The 25,459-nt window shown below is 44.3% G+C and overlaps 1 protein-coding gene across 2 annotated transcripts in view; it reads right to left on the reverse strand.

Moving 5' to 3' along the window:
- Positions 1-25,459, reverse strand: part of uvrag (UV radiation resistance associated gene) — a 107,782-nt gene that overhangs the window by 49,980 nt on the left and 32,343 nt on the right. For both annotated transcript variants that reach the window (XM_060909138.1, XM_060909137.1), the window contains exons 7-13: positions 22,995-23,100; positions 17,156-17,282; positions 13,959-14,043; positions 13,620-13,707; positions 13,456-13,516; positions 10,542-10,707; positions 3,186-3,261 (exon numbers count right to left, since the gene is read on the reverse strand). In XM_060909138.1, coding sequence (XP_060765121.1) covers positions 3,186-3,261; positions 10,542-10,707; positions 13,456-13,516; positions 13,620-13,707; positions 13,959-14,043; positions 17,156-17,282; positions 22,995-23,100 — 709 coding nt within the window. The remainder of the gene's footprint in view (positions 1-3,185; positions 3,262-10,541; positions 10,708-13,455; positions 13,517-13,619; positions 13,708-13,958; positions 14,044-17,155; positions 17,283-22,994; positions 23,101-25,459) is intronic.

Raw genomic sequence — 25,459 nt, forward strand, 5'->3', positions numbered from 1 at the left:
ATTTGTTTAACAAATCAAAAGAAATTCCTCAAAACTGAAATAAATAGACCCCTTCGCAGTAAACGTCATTCATACGAAAGCGGAAATTGCGTGCGCAGCCTGGACCCAAAAAAGACTCAGAAATGCCTAGTTGTTGTGTTGTCGGGTGTCAGAATCGTAGCAGTGATGGGGTTAAAATGTTCAGAATTCCAGCAGGATCTCACCCATCTCATCTCATTATCTCTAGCCGCTTTATCCTGTCCTACAGGGTCGCAGGCAAGCTGGATCCTATCCCAGCTGACTACGGGCGAAAGGCGGGGTTCACCCTGGACAAGTCGCCAGGTCATCACAGGGCTGACACATAGACACAGACAACCATTCACACTCACATTCACACCTACGCTCAATTTAGAGTCACCAGTTAACCTAACCTGCATGTCTTTGGACTGTGGGGGAAACCGGAGCACCCGGAGGAAACCCACGCGGACACGGGGAGAACATGCAAACTCCACACAGAAAGGAGGATCTCACCCATTCCCAAAAAAAAAAAAAAAAAAACCGCCGACGTCTATGGCTACAAGCCATCAAACGTGTAGACTGGGATGAAAGCACCATCAAAAATGCGCGGGTTTGCAGTGCCCACTTCATCACAGATAAGATCAGGCTATTTATTAAATCTTTCTTTTTTATTCTTTCTAGTCTTCGTTTATTGATGTAGCAAAATACTTTGGTAACGTTTGTCTGATTAGCTGGGTCATAGTTACACAATGTAATGAATACTGTTAGCATGTTAACTTAGCTTTGCATGCAGTTTTGTTTGTAGGAGAGGTCTCGCTTGACTCAAGCAGTCCAGATTTTGTGCCGTCATTATTTGTGCATGCCGAAAATCACAATTTTAAAGCAAGGATGGAAAGGTAAAATTGTGTGCCCTCACTCTAAATGCCAACTTACGCTGACTGCTCTAACCTAGCTCCCGCCCCGTTCAGTTTCATTTCTGCTCTCTGCCTCTCGCTTTTTACACAGCTCTGATTTCTCTTAGCTGCACTCTTTACACTATCATTCCTTTCATGCCATTACCTCCTGCAAATTGCTGTTTAGTGTTGGTATTTGCTGTTGTAGCTAAAGCCACATTGCCATCACATCACTGGCATAATATGATTAAAACAATTTCAGTGTAAAACACATTCTGTACATGCCCACACAACAATCATATGCGTCTAAAGACTTGTAGGCACGAAGTTTTTCGTGGGTGTACACTGAAGTCTTGTCAATAAGGTACGAGTATATATCTGGCCATTGTATACCAGGGAGCTTACTAACATTGTCCGTCCACTCTTTAATTAAATACGGATCCGGTAGGCGATGTCCACTTGTTAGAGTTAACTTATTTATGTAGCATTCTCGATCTTGTAACGACAATTGTTTGGCATAATCTGACAGCTCATAATGCCGGTCTATGGGCAGCGCCATTGTTTCTGGGTCCAGGCTGCGCGCGCATCCTGGCAACGCTCGGTTTGTTTACAAACATGCGAAGGGGTCTATATTCCTTTGTCCTGAAACTCAGTTCTTTAAAGTACGTAAACGACTGAAACAAAAACCGCCATGAACTTGAGATTAACTTAATTGTTGACGCATTAATCTGAATAACTTATATGAACGCAACTTTATAAAAAATAAAAAGGAATTTTAATTTACAAAATTAATAAAAAATGTTTCAATTATTTTATTTCCGTTTTATTTTGTGTTGAATGCGTGTTCGTTTTCTTTTTTAGGATTAGCGACGTACACACTGTGCACTAGGAAAATCCCAGCTTTATTTTCCACCATCTTGTGAGGTTTTGGTTACTTACATTTTATTCAAAAGCAGTAATACGTTAAAATGAGAGTATTAATTTAAAAAAAAGTGTTGGTTTGGGGTTCAGAGATCTCATTCGCTGGTAATTTTACGACTCTGGGGGAACCTGAGGAACCTTTAACAAGCGCTTGCTTTCCATACACATGTAAATACACACAAGCCAAAAAAATGCCACTTGTGGTGGAACCGTGGGTACTCCCCATCCTTTTACACACACACACACACACACACACACACACACACACACACACACAAGCAGCATCTCTCTGTGGTGTGTTAAACTCTGCCTGATGACCACAAAACCGTGGAAATTCAATTAGAGCCACTTTAGTGTTTCATAAAGTGAGAGGAGGAATGCTCATAAACCCCGCCTCTCTCTCTCCATCCATCTCCATGCCACAGGGACAGTGGGGGACACGTCTACTGCTCCACAGACGCTTGTAAAATCACAAGGATTTGGCTGAGCTCCCAGCTGACAGAGTGACCGCTGATATTACCTACCTGACTCTGTGCGCGTGCACGCGTCTCTCCCCTCCTCTCCATCTCGCAGCTTGCTTTTCGTTCTATTTTTTTCTAGTTTATTTATTTTTACCTCATGTCATCACGTACAAAAAGACAGCGACGATGTTAAATAAAGCCGCTCGCGAACGCCAACCTCCCAAACTTGAAGAGAGGACGAGGCAGCAGCGAAGAAGCCCACCGCTTTATGACTTCGCGTTTGTTGCTATGGTGACGTCTCACTCCGCTTTGACTTTTCGTTAAAACATTTCTCTGCAGTACATAAATCAAGCTCAGCATAAATCCACCTCGCTCATTTCTGGTTAGCAAAGCACAAATAGCGTCCTAGTCTCGTGGCATTGTTTATGTCCGTTGTCATGGTTACTGTTCAACACAATATTAGAAGTATTGGATTAGACTGACGGCTGGACCAACGACACAGGGTTAATACATAAACATCAACACGAAAAACAGAAGCTAATAGGCCGAGAGCATTCGCGCACGAGTGTGCGCGCGCGTGCATATGGTTTCCATCCCACAGCAGCTGAATGAGCGAACAGTCAGGGATTCGCTCACTGCCAAGTATGTTTCACCCCATCAGAGTGTGTGTGTGTGTGTGTGTGTGTTGAATACTTCAAAAGATGGTTCATTAAACACAGTCCCAAAAGTGCACAGTGAAGAGGAAGTGCAGACCATTAACACAAACACACACAGGACAACTACATAAAATGGCATGACACACTCCGTGTTTACAACTTGAAGTGAAGCCTGCTGTATGTCTACAAGATCTCTCTGTGTGTGTGTGTGTGTGTGTGTGTGTGTGTGTGTGTGTGTGTGAGAGAGAGTTAGTTACCTGAGCGATGTTCTTATTGAGCAGGTAAACACCATACTCAAAATGGAATCTCTCCCCACGTGGATAAAGAGGGAACCTGAAAAACACACACACAGTTTATTTACATAAATAATTCAGAAGCACTTTCTGAAGTGAAAGTAACAGATGGATTAAAGGAAAAGGCAACTTTTGTACAAAACCAGGTGTGTAATAGGAGAAAAACATATACGTAATCAATTCCGTTAATTATTTCCATTATATATCGAACATGAAAAAATATTTGTAACTTTGAAATCATGAATTGACACAGAGGAGCCGAAGTTGGACGAGGCAGCCATTTTGAGATTGTGGGCAACTCTAAACCAATCAGAATCTTTCGTTAATGCGCCTCCCTCTGATCTGTGACGTCACTGGGCCCATGAAAACAGTGTTTACAGACAGATCACTGTGATTAGGAGTCCTGGCGGGTGGCTTGTATTTGATTCGTTTATATCCCGACCTTGTCAGCTGTCAGATTTATGTTCATGGACCCGGTAAGCTGGTAAATAATATTTTTTTTCTTTACCAAATTCTAACAGAAAACGAGAGCGCCCGAAAGGGAAAACCGAGCCGAGCCGCTTCACGCATGCGCAGTAGGCTTGGTAGGACAAATCCAAATAGGAGTCATTCAGGATTCAGCCGTGTTTTTACTCGACCGAAGTTCTACAGTATTATGAGCTTTAAGTTGCATAAATAAAACTATTTGGTGAAACTTTGAAGAAGCGATTGTACTGGTTTTTTACCTTATTACCATGAAGCACTGAAGAGTTCTTTTCAGTGGTGGGCCGCATGACGTCACGCAGTAGACCAATATGGCAGAACGCATCTTCGCTGAGCTCAGCGCAAGCCCATATTATTAAAAGTTAAAAGATACTGTTTTGCGGTCTGTTTTTTCTCTATAAATTCCGTGATCGATTACTTTATATATTTATCTATCTATTTGTGGTGATTTTGTACAAAAGTTGCCTTTTCCTTTAATGAAAAGAGGCGTGCCCCACATAACGCGTCAGTCTCGGGTAAGGAGGCGTGTTCCCCATGTCAGTAGGTGTGTCCTCCTTAATGAACAGACTCCAGTAAAAGGGAAAGAAACTGCGAGCTCTCGAACTGAGGATGTTTTCTAAGATGGAGAATTCATTTTCGCCATAATGCTAACGGTTTGCGACGTCTGAGTTTTTCCAGCGAATGCAGAAGTTCAGCATTAAGCCGTAAAATCACGCCGAGCAGCTTTACCGCATTAAGAGTTTGGGCTCGAGCCCTGAGAGAATCAAGAAAAGATGAAGTGATGGAGAAGAAGGAAGAAAGACTCCCATGCTAACACATGTTCAGTCCTAACACAGTCATCGTGCTCCGATCAGAACACGGCTCCCTACGGCTCAAAGCAGGCAGCTTTTAAAGGCGCAAGGAGCAGAAAATCCACCCTGTTCAGGAGGCGGCTCTCCTTCAGCCTCAATTTAATCACATCTGAGGACACGGTATAGCAGCAATACAGCCGTTCCCTCACCAGCATCTCTCGCACAAACTTTTTTTTTTTTTTTTTTGGGGGGGGGCTGGAAAACCTGGTTCCAGCTTTACCTCTGACCGTTACAAAGCGCTGACACAAGAGCCTCCTTCCAAAAAAAAAAACCTTTACAGATCAATTAATGTACGAGCTCCTGGGAATGAGCTGTTGCTATAGAAACAGTAACGTATTAGAATGAGAGCATTAATACCGTAGAAACCTGTCATTTGCAGCTGCACTACAGTCAGAGCTGCTGTTCTAGAAAATTAAACATTTAACAGCCAATCGCAATCCAGAACTCAGCAGCGCATTACCTACACCCGATTTGCATCACAGCCTCTCTGGTCTCTCCTCTCTCTCTCTCTCTCCACAGTGGTGTTTAGAGACCCTGCTCAGGCAGCAGTGCGTCAATCAGCCTGTCATTTTTTTTTGATAAAGCGGATCAGTTCAGAGCGAGTCGTACAGTAAAACGACGGAGGAGCCGCAGCACGGTACTAAAGCGGGCCACGTTCTGAACTCGATTACCCACAAGACATCTGGATCACATCTCAGTGAAGAGCAGGAATATGGGAGCAACATGTGGTTAGAGCCCACTGCACTGCAAGAATGTAGCACAGGGGGGGCAGTGAGGAGGAAACGTCCCGGATTCCAAACAAGGGTACGTTAAGGAAAGAGAGGGTAGGGGAAGTGTGTGTGTCATTTATTACTACAGATCTGAAAAAGGCAAGAAAGAAACACCAACGTCTGCTGCACAGGGTTTTTGTTTGTTTGTTTGTTTTAAGTTTAGTTTAAGAGTCTGCTCTTAAAGGAACAGTCCACCGTACTTCCATAATGAAATATGCTCTTATCTGAATTGAGACGAGCTGCTCCGTACCTCTCCGAGCTTTGCGTGACCTCCCAGTCAGTCAGACGCAGTCAGACGCGCTGTCACTCCTGTTAGCAATGTAGCTAGGCTCAGTATGGCCAATGGTATTTTTTGGGGCTGTAGTTAGATGCGACCAAACTCTTCTGCGTTTTTCCTGTTTACATAGGTTTATATGACCAGTGACATGAAACAAGTTCAGTTACACAAATTGGAACGTAGCGATTTTCTATGCTATGGAAAGTGCGCACTATAATGACAGGCGTACTAACACCTTCTGCGCGCTTCGGCAGCGCATTGATACGGAGCTCAGATATAAATGCGCTGCCGAAGCGCGCAGAAGGTGTTAGTACGCCTGTCATTATAGTGCGGACTTTCCATAGCATAGAAAATCGCTACGTTTCAATTTGTGTAACTGAACTTGTTTCATATCACTGGTCATATAAACCTATGTAAACAGGAAAAACGCGGAAGAGTTTGGTCGCATCTAATGCCGCTTTTCCACTACAAACGTGGCTGAGCCGAGCCGTGCTGTGCTGAGTCGAGCTGAGCGGGGCTGTTGGAGTTGCATTTCGACTACAACCGCGCTGAACCGTGCTGGCTGGAAGTGGGTGGACACATTGGGTGGAGTTAGCGAAAGTGGGTGGACGTCACGTGATGTCGTTAAGCAGCGCAAACAGTGACATCAGTGAGCTTTTAAGCGGTAGTCTCACAACCCGAATACTAAACAATAAACATGGAGGACACGGAGTCGTTAGTGTTGCTGGTCTTGGTGCTGTGGCTTGTTGTCACCGACAACGCCAACAGATACTGGCAAGAGCGTATAGATGAGGCGAGGCGCATAAGGCTTCAGAAATTCTCGTAATTCGTAATTATTCTTCTTCCGGGTTTGCGGTGTTTACAGATCCCAGCGTGCTCGCGGGGCGTGTGTGGGCATGTGAGGACACTCCTCCTCACCAATCAGTGCACAGCGGAGTGTCTGCTCACGCCCCCAGCCTCACTCGGCTCGCTTTGGCTCGCTTCAGCCCCACTCCAAAACCGTGCGAGTTTTAGGGGCTAAGCAGGGCTGAAGCGAGCTGAGTCGTGCTGTTTTTTGGTAGTCGAAACGCAAGCCGTGTCAGGCTGAAGTGAGCTGAAGCGAGCTGAAAAAGGGTAGTGGAAAAGGGCCATAACTACAGCCCCAAAAAATACCATTGACCATACTGAGCCTAGCTACATTGCTAACAGGAGTGACAGCGCGTCTGACTGACTGGGAGGTCGCGCAAAGCTCGGACAGGTACGGAGCAGCTCGTCTCAATTCAGATAAGAGCATATTTCATTATGGAAGTACGGTGGACTTTTCCTTTAAGCTAAAACACCATGGAAAGAGTCATAAAAGTGGGGGGTGGGACACTTCATTCAGCTATATGTTAATAAAGAAATTGTCAAATAGCTAGCAAGTTAACATTATAGCTAGCAAACTAAGCTACAAGCTTTATAAATTAAAAAAAACCCAACCACACCCCACTCCATACAAGTCACTTAAATGCCGGTACAGGTTTAAGCAAAAATCACATTCAACAATTGGGACACGCCCATAAATGCCATACTGGATGATTTATGTTTAAAGAATGTGCACTACGGCTAGCACGCGGCGGAGTTAGTTATGAACGTTTGATGAAAGGGGGAAGAAAAATAGCACTATCACGCCATCAGGAAGGAGAGAAATCCTCATAATGACGTCCAAATCCTGATAAATCCCGACTAAAAGCTTCTCGGAGCGCAGAGCTCGCTCATGTATCACCCTCACACCATATCAGCAGCCTGAGAGACACCAATCAGCTCACACCTCACTCGTTCTTGCAAGCTGTGCCTCCCTGACAGTTTAACGAGCCGCAGACGGGGTGTGTGGAGTCCTCACACACATCGTTACAGATGCTGTATACACACACACTCAGCCAGAGGGAGAGAAATCCCAAACACTGCCTGGGAGGGAGGGGTCAAAGGTCATTCTGACACAGGACCTGATCACCAACACCTAACGGGGAGAGGGACAGCGAGAGAATTGGATAATTAGCAGGTCAGATTGTTTCTCGCACTAACGAGGCAGCTTTAAAGCATCACTTCTAAACATTCAGATTCTGCTCACAACCACCTGATCAATCCCCACACACACACACACCCCTTGCACAGCCACTAGCTTTCACATACACCTCTTTCTGTCACACACATGGACATTAAGTCTATAAGTACAAACAGCAGGCTCACTATTACACACACACACCTGGTTCTAATGGGGCAGTGCTTTGTGTCTACGAGCACATCTCAACACACACAGCCACAGTCAGACTGAATGAATCCAGACGCCATGTAATTCACCAACAGTTCGATTCTCCCAGAGTTGGAGAGTTTAGTCTACACTGACACTCTTCCATCACACTCAGAATCGTGGCTCACGATCACGCACATCTGTTTTACAACTTTCCACTAACACATGGCCGGATCTAGGGTCCATTTGGGTCTGGCTCAGAATAAAACGAGCCATCCGATGTGGAAGCAAGTGGGCAAATAAATGAGTCATCAAAGTGAGTGAATCAATAAATAAAGTGATTCAACGAGTAAATAAGTGAGGTGAATCAGCTAGGAAACAGATTAGTGAATCAGTCTGTAAATGATTTGTTTGAATGAATCAGTGATGCCAGAAGCGAACAAATGAGTGAATCAGTGAGTCGGGAAAAAGAGTGAACCAACCAGCTGTAAAGATATCAGCGAGTCGGTAATCACTCGTTTTCTGACCGATTCGTTGAGCTCTTTCCTAACTGATTCACTCGCTGATTTGTTTGTGCTCTTCTTACTCTTACTGAATCAGTCGGCAAAGGAGTCCGTGGACGATTTAGTGACGGATAGTGAATTGGAAAGTGAAAAATAACGAGTGAATCAAATCAATGAACAGTGTTAACATGTTAAAATGCTCCATGTCTGATGAATTGTTTAATCAATTACCTGGAGAGGCCGAGCGCTCACTGCTGACCCTGATCACGCACATCGCGTTTTAACAGCACGTTCATTAATGGGCTTTTCAGCACGAGAACATGTGGAATGTGAAGTCTATGATTGATAAAACATGTAATCATAGCGCAGAGGGAGAGGCTCGTGCGCTTCACGTACTGCCCCGGCACGCACCGAGGCAGACGGCTGAACGAAGAAAGCGTGGGCCAAGGAGTAATTGCAGCCCCATGCGTTGCGTCGGAATTAAAATGAACGTCTTCAGACCCCAAAGGGCAAATCTGGAGAGATGTGTATGGGTCCCCATAGCAACCAGATCATCACATCCACACCCAAAAACAAGTATGTAATCAAAACAGGGCAGAACAGCATGCCACACTTTTATTACAGAATAAAAGATGATAAAAATAACCAGGAGCGCTCGGTTTATTCTGGATCACCTGAAAAGCCTTCTCGTGGCTTCACTAATGGAATTTTTTAATTTATTTTCCCAACAGCCTCGTAGATCCTCATCGATCCTTAAAGCAGCAAACACCAAACACTTCTCGGCTGACTGAAGTGAACGTTGTGCCACAGTCCTGTCGTAGCCTCGCTAACACACACACACACACACACACACACACACGCCTCAGAGAGCAAAACACAGCTGTAAATCCGACTGCTTAGGAGTCAGGACTCGGGGTCGGGCACTTCGAGATGCTTTAAAAGGTGTTTCTCAAACATTTGACACTAAAACCCTCAGCCTAAACACACACAGCCTCATTCACATACTGCACCTTTTCAGAGTTATTTATCTCCCATGCTCAAATCGGGCCATAGTAAATCTGCTCAAGTGAGATGGACAGATAAAAGCAAAGTGAGAGAGAGAGAGAGAGAGAGATAGATGAAAGAGTGGACACAGATAAGACAGATTTGAAAGATGAAAGCAGAATATCTTTGGTGTTTAAGATGTGTTTAACTCTCACCCAAATGGACAGGTGGATGTGGATTTCTCTCTCTCTCTCACACACACACACCAAATAATACAGAAAATTGTCGACACATTTCATGAAAAAGGGGCGGCACGGTGGTGTAGTGGTTAGCGCTGTCGCCTCACAGCAAGAAGGTCCTGGGTTCGAGCCCCGTGGCCGGCGAGGGCCTTTCTGTGCGGAGTTTGCATGTTCTCCCCGTGTCCGCGTGGGTTTCCTCCGGGTGCTCTGGTTTCCCCCACAGTCCAAAGACATGCAGGTTAGGTTAACTGGTGACTCTAAATTGAGCGTAGGTGTGAATGTGAGTGTGAATGGTTGTCTGTGTCTATGTGTCAGCCCTGTGATGACCTGGCGACTTGTCCAGGGTGTACCCCGCCTTTCGCCCGTAGTCAGCTGGGATAGGCTCCAGCTTGCCTGCGACCCTGTAGAAGGATAAAGCGGCTAGAGATAATGAGATGAGATTTCATGAAAAAGGAAAGGAGTTACATAACACGAAAAACATGAATCATTGAACCGAATAAATGAGTGACTCACTGAACCAAAGAGATTGAGTCAGTAAGAATATAAATCTAATCAGCGAGTCAGTGGATTGGCGTCAGCGAGACAAATGAGTCGGGGAATGAGTGAATCAGTCAGCAACAAACAGAAGAAAAAACAAAGCAAAACAGTAAGCAGATGAATTGGTGAATCAATGACTCAGCAAACAAGTGAATTAGTGAATCACTATGGCAGCAATTCAGCTAGAAAGTGAATGAATTAATGAGTCAATGAGTGAGTCAGTGAATCACTGAAATCAAACAACTCGTCAGCAAGAAAGTGAATCAGTAGCTGAACGAGCAAGTCAATGAACGAACGATTCAGCAAATGAAGTGAACCACTGCCAAACCACCCAACAGCAAATAACGAGAAAAGCAATGCTTGTCGCATTACAAAAATTTGCATAGGATTAGCATAATGTTTGAAAGTAAATGCCCCCTGAGGAGTGACAGGCAGAGGGGAGTGTGTGATCAACGTGAAGCTCTTACTCTCTCTCCTTCTCGCTGAGCTTGTCGGTGATGGTGTCTCGGACGGACGAGCGAGAGCCCCGGTGCATGATGGGATACCTGAGCGGAATCTGCAGGAAGCAGGAAATCATCAGCACCAGGTGTGCCGTGTAGCCAAGAGCAACTGCCACACTCCCATCATCCTTTGCTGCAGAGAGAAACAACAACACAGGACAAATTTGCTACGGTGAATGATGGGGTTAAAATAAAATAAAAATTCCAAGGGTACAAGTGTGAGATTTGGGATGCGACCCAACTCCAAAAGTCTTCAATTACACTTCGATCCCAGTCGCTCAGAGGTTTTTTTTTTTTTTAAAGACAGCGACTTTTTTTTTTTTGGAGTGCACACCATATAAGGTGGAAATGCATATCCTCTTTACGATACAAGTCAGAGATTTGGGACAGAGCCTGACTCCAAACAAGTGCACTTCACTATTAGCCCTGCAGAACCTAAAATTTAAACATGGTGACTTTTCTTTTGGAACAGTACCGAGCCCTATCGCAGCCCTGTACAGTTTCAATTTTGGACTTGGACACCATTTAGGATAGAAATACGAGGTTTGGGACGGAGCAGGACTCCAGATGCTCACTCCTTATATCTGAATGAAACACAATAGGTCAGCCGGTTCATGTTGCTCATTTTAGTGTGTACGACGTCACCGTGCAGAAACGCACAGAGCGTAATTCGCTTCTCTAAACAGGTGTGATGCCAACACCAGAGGGTAATGTCAGGGTTCAGCAACCTGTAATCAAACAGCATACACTTCCAATATAATTACATACAATTTAAAAACACACACACACACACACACACACACACACACACACACACACACACACACACACACACCATGTGACCTCCCAGGTGACTGCTTTAAAATAGCAGTCAACTAAAAGAAGAAAATCGTTCACGTCTGCAATGTTTAATCTGTATTCAAGGTAACACTTAACGATGTTCTGAACTTGTATTTAACAACAATAATAAATTAAAACAAACCAACAACATTTCCTTTGTGCTTCAGAGCATCACAAATTTTATTATCCCTTCTCCAGACAGCTTTTTCAGGGAGTTTTCGGTGCTTTCTGTAGAATCGGAGCTGATGGGACGTAATGAAGCGTGAACACGTTTGTTTTTGATTAAGTCTCTCCTGTCGTCTTTCCTGATACAAAGTAAAGAACATGCCAAGTCTCTTCTCCGCTCTTTATCCGTGACTTTACAGTAGTGTCCTGTTTGAAATAGGCCCCACCAAATCACCATGGCAACATCTCCATGACCGATCGAGTTCCACGTTAAACATGGCGCGACATTTCTTTACTGTCAGCACATGAACGCAGAATACAACTTTAATGATGATAATCAGTTACATGATATTTATGCATCGAGTCAAATATCACTACGTCTGGGTTCGATTTGGGTGGAGGCTGGCGAGACGGGGACATTTCTGAGTGTGTGCGCGCACATAACTCAACCTGGCGTCCATTACCTACTCCAAAGTCTTTGAAGTCACAGTTCCCTGCAGGAAGGAAACCCTGAATCTGATTTTCTCTCACACACACACACCTGACCACACTGGGCAACTCTGCTTTGCTTCAGGGAAAATGTGCGAGTGAGCAGAATAACACTCAGGGCCAGAGTTCTACTTGAGGTCACCACTTTAATCCAAAATGGCCGCCCTGTCTGTCCTGTGATTATTCACCATGTTGCTCTTAATATGATCACATGCAGTAAACAAACAAACAAAAACAATACAGATGTGTCAAATTCCATGTTTACTAGGCATTTCTATCAAAATAGCTAGTGGTAAATTTATTTTGTTTTTGCCAGGGCCTGTTATGTTGTGACTGACTACAGTACAGTTTCTTTTGGGTGGAGCCCACTGCAGTGCAACTGGTTACAATATTCTATTTAGGGCGGGGCCTGCTGTGCAGTTTCTTTTGGGCGGGGCCTGCTGTGCTGTGATTGGTTACAGTATTGTTTCTTTTGGGCAGGGCCTGCTGTGCTGTGATTGGTTACAGTATTGTTTCTTTTGGGCGGGCCCTGCTGTGCTGTGATTGGTTACAGTATTGCTTCTTTTGGGCGGGGCCTGCTGTGCTGTGATTGGTTACAGTATTGCTTCTTTTGGGCGGGGCCTGCTGTGCTGTGATTGGTTACAGTATTGTTTCTTTTGGGCGGGGCGTGCTGTGCTGTGATTGGTTACAGTATTGCTTCTTTTGGGCGGGGCCTGCTGTGCTGTGATTGGTTACAGTATTGCTTCTTTTGGGCAGGGCCTGCTGTGCTGTGATTGGTTACTGTATTGCTTCTTTTGGGCGGGGCCTGCTGTGCTGTGATTGGTTACTGTATTGCTTCTTTTGGGCAGGGCCTGCTGTGCTGTGATTGGTTACAGTATTGTTTCTTTTGGGCGGGGCCTGCTGTGCTGTGATTGGTTACAGTATTGTTTCTTTTGGGCGGGGCCTGCTGTGCTGTGATTGATTACTGTATTGCTTCTTTTGGGCGGGGCCTGCTGTGCTGTGATTGGTTACAGTATTGCTTCTTTTGGGCGGGGCCTGCTGTGCTGTGATTGGTTACAGTATTGTTTCTTTTGGGCGGGGCCTGCTGTGCTGTGATTGGTTACTGTATTGTTTCTTTTGGGCGGGGCCTGCTGTGCTGTGATTGGTTACAGTATTGTTTCTTTTGGGCAGGGCCTGCTGTATGATTACAAAAGAACGTTCGTAGTTTTGTAATCTACCGGTATTTCTCGAAAGATGCACCATGGGGAGTTTGAGGAAAACTCAATGCACTGTATACTCGTATATGGACATACTGACAAAGCTCTCTTGAATCTTAAGTACAAATAACAGTAGGTGCCAGGATTAGATGTGCGCGGGCACACACACACACACACACGTTTCAGTTTACCTTGAAAGTCTTCAGAGTTTGGCAGTTTCACACCACAGATCACAAAGTCTGACTGACTGTTCTGTAAATAAACACACAGAGGAAACTAAATACCACGTTCAGATTTTAACTCATGTCCCTGTGTGGTGTGTGTGTGTGTGTGTGTGTGTGTGTGTGTGTCTCACCGTGTCGATGGGGTAGATGTAGGAGAGTTCAGAGAGGAGCTGACGACAACGGAAGGTGAGCTGAGCGCTGGACTTCAGAAACAGCTCTCTGTGGAGCACAGCACACACACACACACACACACACACACAATTTAACATACAAATAGTGATCGAGTGATGGAGAGTGTTACAGAGTAAGCATCATGGACAGTGATGTAGAGTAACAGAGAGAGAGAGAGAGAGAGAGAGAGAGAGAGAGAGAGATTGATACTGAGTGATGAAGTGTAATAGGGCGTACAGACAGAGTGACGGAGGTGATGCAGAGTGATCTTGAGAGTGTGACAGTAATGTGCGTTTGACCTTTTAGCAGTGCTCTCCTTCTGTAGATCAGCGAGAGCTTCTCGCTCCAAGTCCAGAGTCTGGTGTTTACAGCTGAACACTTCCTCTGGAACACGAACACACAGGAAATGAAATGAGCTGCATCACTCTATTAACCCTCTATTCACCCTTATGCATGTGTTATGAAGTGCTTACAGACACAGCTTTCTAACGATCAACTTATCCACTGTTCTTACTCAAACATCAGCAGCCCGAGCACAAACTCTCTCGCTCTCACTCTCTTTCTCACTATCAGATGAAACACTGTCGGTCCTGATTATCTGTCACGGTGTGTTTTACAGCTTCGGCCATCTTTAACTGCATCAGCATTCCACCCTTACGGCATCAAAGCACTGTGTGTGTAGAGCAGATTTGCAATGTCTGGACACGCCAACACTGGCACAGTTGCTGTATTTCACCATCTGAGACTGATGACACACACAGAGTTTTTAGGACACAGCCCATGACTATGTACATTCGGCTATGGCTTTTAGTCGTCATCACGGAATCAATACCACAACTGTACGTGATGTCCCCCGTTTTACTCGATAGCTAGATTCCAAACACCATGTCCCCTCGCCAACAGTGTCCTGCAGTTTTCGGTGCCCACTAACTACCAATGTCCCCTTGGTGACAATGAACCCTACTTATCTTGCCCTATAATGTAGTAGTATGTGGTTTGGGATTTAGCCCACGACCGTGTTTAGAATAGTTAACTGTTTTCTTTTGACCACTTTACATTTGTGAAACATCTGGAGATGGCAGCAGGTGTTCTGGGGCCCCCTAATGACTACATTACCACTGTGTGTGTGTGAGAGAGAGAGCGCGAGCTAGTCAGGACAGACTACTCCGTCTCTAAACTGAGTTTACTTGACTCAGACACTCAAAGATTCCCACAAAGACAATGCATTGTGGGGGATATTAATCTGCTGAATCATCATGTGTGAGCGCACATGTGTGTTTTTATATAATGGAGCCCAGCCCTTGTGGTCAAACATCCTGCCAACATCAATCCAGCGTGCTCTCTCTCTCTCTAAGAGGATTAGCCTGAATGGCAACAGGCAGCGATGAACGGATTTTAGACAAGTGGGTATTGTACGCGTGTTACCTTCTGAATAAAAACACACCCGGACCTTAGACTCCGATCAGGTCACATGATCATCTCCGAGCGCTCAGGCCGATTTGGCTCATTGGTGTTCGTCTAACCAGATCGAATTCTCTGTAATTTAGACCTCGCTGCTGCGGGAGTTCTGGATTGTGATTGGTCGTTGATTAATTTTCTAGAACAGCAGCTCTGACAGTCGTGCAGCTTCACATCACAGGTTTACATTAATCCCTTCATTCTAACACGTTACCGTTTCTACAGCAATAGCTCATTCACAAGGACGTGTACAAACGAAAAGTCACGTAACCGTCGTTATGGGGATGCTCCAGTAAAGCTATAACTTTTTTTCTTGTTACCATGACAACAGAAGTCTAGTACCATTCAGATAACTACGCCATGTGTTGAGGTACCAGGATAAAATCAGGGGGTGTGGATGTTCCAGGTGTGTATTAAATCAGTGATTGCGAACTGTGGGTGGTAAAAGAGAGCAACTGGACTTGCTTGAAGACGTTTCACCTCTCATCCGAAAGGCTTCTTCAGTTCTGTCTGACTGGTACGGAGCATCAGGTATTTATCCTCTCATGGATGAAAAGCTCATCTAAGGTGTCATCCTGTTGGTGTGGGTCACTGGGGGCTGGATGTGAACGGCCTCGAGAGTCGTTAGGATGATCAATGGAATGCTGATTCTCTCTGTCCTCCTGTGAGTCACTGAAAACAGCTGGGTTTTGGTGTGCAATCCAGCTGTTTTCAGTGACTCACAGGAGGACAGAGAGAATCAGCATTCCATTGATCATCCTAACGGGCAATCCATTGATCATCCTAACGACTCTCGAGGCCGTTCACATCCAGCCCCCAGTTGACCCACACCAACAGGATGACTCAATGACACCTTAAGCCTCGGTCACAACCGGCCGTACGTGCTCCTACGGCCGGTCTACGTGCAAAAAACGCAAGAAACGCACGGAGGGCGTGCGTGTGACGTGCTGATTTGAGCCTAAGGCCAAGTTTACATTAGACCGTATCTGTCTCGTTTTCTTCGCGGATGCACTGTCCGTTTACGTTAAACCGCCTGGAAACGGGAATCCGCCAGCGTCCACGTATTCAATCCAGATCGTGTCTGGTCCGGTGCTGTGTAAACATTGAGAATACGCGAATACGCTGTGCTGAGCTCTAGCTGGCGTCGTCATTGGACAACGTCACTGTGACATCCACCTTCCTGATTCGCTGGTGTTGGTCATGTGACGCGACTGCTGAAAAACGGCGCGGACTTCCGCCTTGTATCACCTTTCATTAAAGAGTATAAAAGTATGAAAATACTGCAAATACTGATGCAAATACTGCCCATTGTGTAGTTATGATTGTCTTTAGGCTTGCCATCCTTCCACTTGCAAGTGGTAAGTGACGCACATGCCCGATATGCACTGGGATCTCACACACAGCGGCTCAGTCCCGAATCACAGCTTGTGCACTACACTCGCGCGCTCTGAGCTGCGCAAGGCCGGAGTGCGCACCCTCCAGAGGGCACTCGCTGTTCAGGGCGGAGTGATTTGGAGCGCAGGATGCCTGCGGAGCCGAGCGTATCCGTGTATTGGTGTTGCTGTGTGCACACGAATCGTTTTAAAAACGTTAATCTGATGATCCGCTGATACGGTCTAATGTAAACATGGGCGTAGACCGGCCGCAGAGGTTCTTTGTCATGTCAAACAAACTCTACGGGTGCTTACGTTTTTTTCAGGTTGCAAGACAAACTTACAGCGGACGTGCGTCTTTCTCCACGAACAAAAAAAAAAAAAAAAGCAGTGATTTGGGAAATGCCAAAAATTGCACGGCCAAAAAAATCGTACGTCCGGTTGTGACCTAGGCTTTAGATGAGCTTTTCATCCACGAGAGGATAAATACCTGATGCTCCCTACCAGTCAGACAGAACTGAAGAAGCCTTTCGGATGAGAGGTGAAACGTCTTCAGGCAAGTCCAGTTGCTCTCTTTTACCACCCACAGTTTACCATGACCTGGATGACTGAGAATCTTCACAGACATCAGTGACTGCGCTGACTCAGAGTGTGTGTATACACACCTTTCTTCTGAAGCAGTGCTCCCTCTTTCTGCAGCATCTCCCTCTCTCTCAGCAGAGCTTTCTTCTGTCTCTCCACCTCGCTTCGTAACACACCAATACGCAACTGCATACACTCACGTTCCTTCTTCTAGAAAAGGAGAGAGAGATTTCCTCACTCTGACCTCTTTGATGTGTGTTGATGAAGGTGACTGTGGTGAAGATTTTGATGACGGTCATGAGGATCAAAGTGAAAATCTTGTGCTCCTTATCAGTGTGCAAGTGATGATAGAGGCTTCATCAGCCCTGATACACACACCGTCCCTGATACACACTCGCGTGCTAAACAGCAACGCTGCTGGCACGACACACACGTCAAGGCACAAACTATGTTTCACTTTAACTACGTGTACTTATGTGCACGTAGGTCCGACGTAATTGGAATTCTTCACACGCTCACTGCGAACATGTCGAGGATTAAAACAGCGTTCGCTAGAGGGCACGACAGAGCTGAATCGTCCCCGTCCATCGGGTTTCCGAGTCGAACTGTTAAAGGTGCAGTGATTTCCTGCACAGCAGCATGAACTACACTGAAGAGCTCCGGGGCTCCGTTCAAACTTTACACCATCATCGTGACTGTCGTCATGGTCATGATCTGTGCGTCGATTATTTGGAAATATTTATTCTTCTTGAAGATCCAGAAAACTGTTACACAGAACAGAGCTTTCAAGAAGTTTAGGAGGATTTAAAATCCAAGCACTAATTGTAACACAAAACCCAGTGTCAGCATTCGTGCCCAATAAAGCGCTACAACGGTGCAGACAGATCAGATTAGAGACATAATGCTATTCTGCATTATCAGAAGTGGACACTTGAGTACTGGCCCAACTTTGTGCATTGGCACTACAGCGGGGTACATGCAGTGGCCGTACTATAACACTCATACTTCTCTTTTGTCCCCTCGTTTCTTGTTATTTACTCCATTTCTCCATTTTATTTCAACAACCATCAAGGCCAAGGTCAGTCCCCAAATCCTTCCACGAAGTTTCACCTTTGCACCTTGAGTGCTCTAGCGCCATCAACGAGTAAAATTTGGAGATGCGTTTATGCACCCTACGCCCAATTTTCAAAAGTGAGGCACCAGTGGATTCCTTGGCTCAAGCAGAGTTCAGCGTACTCCATGAGGCCAATTTCTACCATCTTGGATTTTCCACCATTTAGAGTTTTTCAAAAAACACTTAAAAACGTTAGAGGTCACAAATTTTGTCCGACCTTCATGAAACTGGGCAGAGACGATCTTCAGACGAAGCCTCAACAAATATTTTGTTTGCTTGCTTTTCATCCTGCAAAACTATGGAATCAATTTTGTGCCAAAATGTTCATACAATACTTTTGAAATATCAAACAAAAACGACAAATCAAAATACAAAAAAAAGAAAAAAAAAGTCAATTTTTTTTAGACTGGCAAACAAATTATTCGTGTAATCGTGCAAAATATCAGTCTATTACTCTTCAGAAACCTTTTATTTTTGTTCCGCGTCTTTCTCAGTTTTGTTTGACGCAATTTATTTTGGTTGCGATTCCAGCTTTCTCGTTTGCGCTCCCTGACTTTTTGCTTGCAGTTTTGGCACAAACTTCACGTGTGGGTGGGCTGTCCAGGAATGCGTTCCCATTGGCTAACTTGTGTTTGACTGACATCTACACTCAGCCATTCCCTACTCGGATTCTGGCGGACTGTTTGACGAGTGAGCGATCCATTGACGGTAAACAAGGATCGAGTGGACTTCAGTGGCGACTATGATATTGAATTAATTCAACAAAGTGTAAATTCAATATCATAGTTGCCACTGAAGTCCACTCCATCCTTGTTTACCGTCAATGGATCGGTCACTCGTCAAACAGTCCGCCAGAATCCAAGTGGGGGGGGCGTCGTGGCTCGGGTGGATGAGGCGCCATGCCGTGGGTCCGGGGACCCGGGTTCGATTCCGACCCGAGGTCATTTCCCGATCCCTCCCCGTCTCTCTCTCCCGCTCATTTCCTGTCTCTACACTGTCCTGTCCAGTAAAGGTGAAAAAAAGCCCAAAAAATATCTTTAAAAAAAAAAAAAAGAATCCAAGTAGGGAATGGCTGAGCGGAGCTGTCAGTCAAACACAAGTTAGCCAATGGGAATGCATTCCTGGACAGCCCGCCCACACGTGAAGTTTGTGCCAAAACTGCAAGCAAAAAGTCAGGGAGCGCAAACGAGAGAGCTGGAATCGCAACCAAAATAAATTACGCCAAACAAAACTGAGAAAGACGCGGAACAAAAATAAAAGGTTTCTGAAGAGTAATAGACTGATATTTTGCACGATTACACGAATAATTTGTTTGCCAGTCTAAAAAAACTGACTTTTTTTTCTTTTTTTTGTATTTTGATTTGTCATTTTTGTTTGATATTTCAAAAGTATTGTCTGAACATTTTGGCACAAAATTGATTCCATACAAAACTGTTTGTAACAGCCAACTGAACTCTGTGGCAAAGCCATCAAACAGGAAGCGAGTCAAGTCAAGTTTATTTTTATAGCGCTTTAAACAACAGACCTTGGTGCAAAGCAGCTTGGCTATATCGCAGCAATGTTCTGATGCATCAAAATCAAACTTGGTACATCAACTTGCATTTTGAATAAGTGCAAAAAAAAGTGCCATTTGACCACTAGGTGGTGCTGCAACAAGCAAAAATCCATTTTGGCTAATAACGGTTGCTGTGTTTGCTTTAGAAAAGTAGTTCTTGTGTCTGGCGATACCGTGGGAGGTCCCAAGGGGAAGACGCATCAAAATACGTCATGTCAACCTAACTGAAGCGGCTGCCATTTTGCATCTTATCAAAAAAAATATTAACTTAACAGGAAATTTAGCACAGGATCTCCAGACCAAGCCTCACAAAAGTTTTGTTAGTTTATCGATTTTCACAAGTGTTTGTCCATCACAGCCAAACAAAAACAGGAAGCAAATTCCTAACTCAGCAATGCTTTGATGTATTGACCCCAAGCCTGGTCAATCGACTCGGGACGCCATTTTCAATTAAAGGCCAATTATTGATTCTCCTTCCTGTAAAGTTGGCTTTGTTGGGGTTGGCCCAGCATTCAAAAGCTTTCTTGAAGTCAAACTTTGCCATGCCCAGAACAGGTGGTGTCATGAGAGATCTTCATGAGAAGACTGCACTCTGACTCCTAATCTGTTCCTTGTGGTGGTTTTGATGAGGTTGTATCTACTGAAACCTCTCTCACAATCCACACTGGTAACAGAGATACACAGGGCAATGGACAGAAACTTGGTGGTCTGTAGACAGTCCTCCAAAAAAAAAAGTTAGAAGACTCAAAGAATGTCTCTGCACACTTCAAAGAACATGTCTCTATTCTGCACTCATCTGATATTTGAAAGTTGGCTACTCGATTTTAAATGCAGCACTATCCATCACCTCTGGGGTTTCACCCCTCTTTCTACCAAAGTAACTACAGATGGTCTTGACTTCATCATTACCATATCTGGCCAGGTCCCCAGCAGGTAAGGGGGTAGGTTTGAGGGATCAAAGATCACAAAAACCCCAAGGATATCCCCATGAGGGAATCTGGATCAGAGACTGGTAAGGAAAGAGCAATTCACATTTTCAAACCTGTCGCTCTCCTTGCCACACTGGTCAACAATAGCATGACCGTCCCAATGGAAAGACCCTTCTACGGATCCCTGGTAGACCATCAAGAAACCTCTGGAAACTGATACCGGGATTGTCTTTCAAATCAGAAATGGCACTGATTGAGGAATTGAGAGATCCGTGTGCCTGAGAGAAATCCAAGTTGTTGGGTTTTTTTCCTGGAAAAACCCTACACAGTGAACCAACCAAGGTGAGGACATCAGGGAGTTGGAGCTACACCCATTTGATCTTGATGCTGGAGCAAGGCAGAGATAAGTGGGCTCAAATTTCTAAGGACAGCCTCCACAGGCCCTTCAAAAGAGTCGCCTCGTGTCAAACACCTGCTTAAATTTAATTTGTGCTTGTTCAAATACTACTTTAAAAGTCGTTTGACACTTGCAAACATAATGGTGTTTGTAAATAACAGTGAGGGTCTCCTGGTAAGTGTCCAGGTACGGGGCAGCTTGAGAAACCGCAAGACTAAGCTTGTGGGCGATGCTTCAACCTCGTGGTGACACCCGAGTGGGTTCCTACCGTTACAGAGGCCCCGTCGGGAGCAACAGCAACACAATTCTTCATATCTAAACCCATATTAACAACAGCTTGACATATTGCACCAGCGGTACCACGATAAAGATCTGCGAGACAGAGAAATTCAGTTTTCACATGACCATGTGTACAGTGTTTTACAAAGATGATTCAAGTTTCTTGAGTTGCCCCGTCTGTTGACTCATCCAGGATAATTCCAAACATCCCAGAGTCACAAAGTTCATTCAACCACAGCCTTAGCCATGGCTTGCTGAAATTCTCCAATAGAACGGTCATGGCTACAGTTAGTATGCTGAACAACATGAAGATCTTGCAAGCCTTCAACACCTTGGGCGATCTGAAAGTCTACCAAGTCAAAGTCCGAATTAGGACGATTTTTCTCAGCCAGATAATACAGTTTTCATAGCTTCCACAAGCGCTCCACTCTCAGACTCGTGCCTCTCCCCCAACAGCCTGGTCCGTTGACCCTAAACTTCCTTCATTAGTACGAGCCTGCTTGTGGTCTTTTGTATTAGCATGCTTCCGAACAGAGTCAAGAAGAATCTTGGAACAAAAGTCGATTTACAAGCTGAACATTACTGTATTTTTCATCATACGTTAGCCACAGGAACTCAACACATCATGCTGCCCAAAACATAGCTCCCCTTCAGTCTTTTGCTGCAGCCGACAGCACTTTCACTTTTTTTTTTTTTTAAACCTGACACTGTCCGATGTGCTCGGGGACAGTAGGGGCTCAGAGTGCGCCTCCCCTGTGGCGGTTTTGGCCCTGAAATCATCGTCAGTGCTTGAAGAAGCTCGCCCAAAAACCTTCGCCAGCTTAGACCGCACCATTGCTTGGTTCACGCAGAGATAATTACAGCACTGCAACAGGCTGATTAAGACGCACTGCGATTGGTCAAAAGCTTGGTGCCTCTTTGGTCATTACGTGTAGTCGATTTTTATTGGGTCACAAGCACACGCTCGTTGTTTACACTCTGGCTTCCCACCACTGATCACTGCGGTCGGGTTTCAGCAAACGTAGGGATTTGTGGAGGGATTTCTAGAAAATATGACTTACGATAATTATAAAAAATTTTTTAAAAATCAAAAAAATGAAACATGTTAGTCACCATGATGACTGCAAGTAATTTTCTTTGTCACGAATGGAGTAAATGCATCAGTGACGAGCGCCGGCAGGAATCCTGCCTGCTGGGCTTTTGGCCCCCTCATCAGTGCTTGCAGCTATATTTTTATATTTCCCTTTGCTTTTCTTCTACCTTTTTCCTAAATCTTTTCATTTTGCTATTTTTTTTTATTTTTTCCTTTTCTTCCTTCTCATTGTTTTGCACGTCTCTCTTGCCATTTATTCATCCATTTTCCTGTCATTTGTTATCCGAAGAGCAGAACCGCAGACGTGGGAGATTTTGTTTTAAACTCTGCTAAATCCTCCCAAACACAAGAGACCAACTGCTGGAGCATTTAATGACATATTTATGAGGATCTGCACAACACACACACACACACTATCCTAACCCATTCCACACGTACGCCTCACAGTACAGTGTGTGTACTTTATCACCACTGAAAAATGGGGGAATTACAGTCCGTGTGCACGTGTGTGTGTGTGTGTGTGTGTGTGTGTGTGTGTGTGTGTGTGTGTGTTACCCGCTCTGTACAGGCTGCTGTAGTTCGGAGTTTCTCCTCAATCTCTTTCCCGATTTTCTGAACTGTAACCTGCGTTTGCTTTATCGCCTTCTGAGCCGTGTGGAGTCTGAGAGAGAGACAGAGAGAGAGAGAGAGAGAGAGAGAGAGAGAGAGAGAGAGAGAGAGAGAGAGAGAGAGAGAGAGGACTTTAAAATCAATCAATCATCTATTTACAGCTCACAGTAAAGCACCAAAACACACATTTGCTTGCATCCATTCATTCTTTCAGCTGTCATTCTATTGTGTTTCCTGCAGTCTTCCCTTTGCATTCTTCCTTCTCTCTCTCTCTCCCTTATTTTTCCCTTTATGCACTTTGCAAGTTAAATATATTCGTCGACTTGAATCTATTCTTTCATTATGATTTTTGGGGTTATTTTCCATCTCTCTCTCTCTCTCTCTCTCTCTCTCATATCTCTGTACTTGTAACGCTTTCAATCGTTTGTGCAGAGTGAAATCTGCCTGTATTCTCACTCCTCCTGTCTCGGACAGTGCGATGTGCTGATCACAGATATCGGCTGCCGTATCGTCTGAACAATCTGATGGGGTTTTATCAGCTTTCATGCTTTTCTGCTGCTTATCGGCCAATCAAAAGACGACGTGAGGGGTTGCATGGCAAAAAGACTTCGATAAATAAATTTTAAAAAATACCCGCAACGAAAATAGCTTTTGGGTCATTCCGTGCCAACTCACCTAAATTTCTGGAAACTCCCCAGGTCACCCTCTCAGATTTTGCTGAAAAAAATTCCTAAATGTAGATCTATATGTTTCTACACTCTCTACAAAGTATTAGCTTTCAATTCCTCATAGTTTCCGAAAAACAGGCCTTTGAAATTTGACCCCCAAAAAGCTAAATTTGCAAAACGTGTTTTCTTCCAACTTCAGGAGCTTATAATTTTAAAATGGATTAAACCTGGAAGCCAAGATTGCAGATATTTACTAAATGGCATCCAAATTTTTCAATTATGCCATCAGTTAGCCTCTGGGATGCTTATTTATCACTCTATAGGAAGCCAAAAATGGCTTTTCGGCCAAAATGAGCTAAAATAGGGTGTAACTATACCGTAGGAGCCATTCTGGAAAAATGGATCAACTCAGACTTTTCTCCTCATAACACAGTAATTATATGGTCATTATCTGTTCATAGGTACATTTTTTCCAGGATAACACTGTTAGGTGAGGAATTACAAAAGTTAACATAAGCCCATCTCTCAGAGGGCCCAAAAATAGCCCATTTTTGCCCCCCAGTTTGACCATGTGGCTAGGGGTTCAGGATCTTCTAATTTTTTCTTGATATTGTCTCCTATAAGATGTAGCAACTGACCAAGTTATTTTAGCGAACACCTATGGCTTCACATTTAAATCAATTTTTATGTAAATTAACATTTTTTTCATAAATCACTGTTTTGTCATATTCAGGACCTTATAAATCTGAAACAGAACTATATAGAAAAAAAAGTGATACTGCACAGATCTATAAACTGGCATACGCATCTTCATATTCTGGAATGAGAATGCCTGAAGAATGCTTAGTTTTCTATCTATGGGAAACTGAAAATGGCAATTTGGCCCAAACTGGAAATTATTTATGAAGAGGTCCTTAAGTGAGGTTACGTGACAACATTGATTCTTCTACTCATAAAGTACTGGTAATAAATGTTAGGTACTTTTGCTATTCATAAATATATTGTTTCAATCATGATCCATACATGTTTCAGGGATGTGATTTGGGGCTGGTGAAATTATCTGAAAATTTTAGCCGGGGGTCTGGGGGCCACAGGCCCCTAGCTGGTCCAGGGCAGTGCCCTGGTGGGGGACAAGGGGGGCGAAGCCCCCCGAAGCTCCTGGGTTCTGGGGTTTTCTGACTTAAAAATTGTACTAAAATGGCAAGCAAACACAAGAAAAAACTTGTCATGATTAACAAATTCAAGCCAATTTAATGGTCAACATGCAACTCTGGGCCCCTATAGTAAATTCAATGATTCTTAACTGACAAAAACCCAAACCATGAAACCTAAAAATGTTATTCTAAATTAAATCATCTGCATTAGAATAAATAGAAAATTGTATAAGGAAAAACAAAATTTATATTTTCAATTACTGTAGAAGTTGAACATACCTAAATGTGCCTTTTCAAACAAACATGATGCAACATAAGAATTCATCCACAAGTCTTCAGGAACTCTCAAAGAAAAGAGATGCGAGCATCCATGTCCAGTTCCAGCAGATCAGTCACTTTTTTTCTGCAGTTTCTACTCTAGCAATGTCAACTTCATATACATAACTCTATAGTGTTCACTCACCAAAGGATAATCATAACTCCACAGTGTTCACTCACTTAAGGATATTCAAAACTACTGTGTTCACTCACTTAGGTTTCGTTTCTATCCCGGGCTCCAGCCCGACTTTGCACGCTCGTAGCTCGGGCA

The sequence above is a fragment of the Neoarius graeffei genome, chromosome 25 (assembly GCF_027579695.1).
Source record: "Neoarius graeffei isolate fNeoGra1 chromosome 25, fNeoGra1.pri, whole genome shotgun sequence".
NCBI lineage: Eukaryota > Metazoa > Chordata > Actinopteri > Siluriformes > Ariidae > Neoarius > Neoarius graeffei.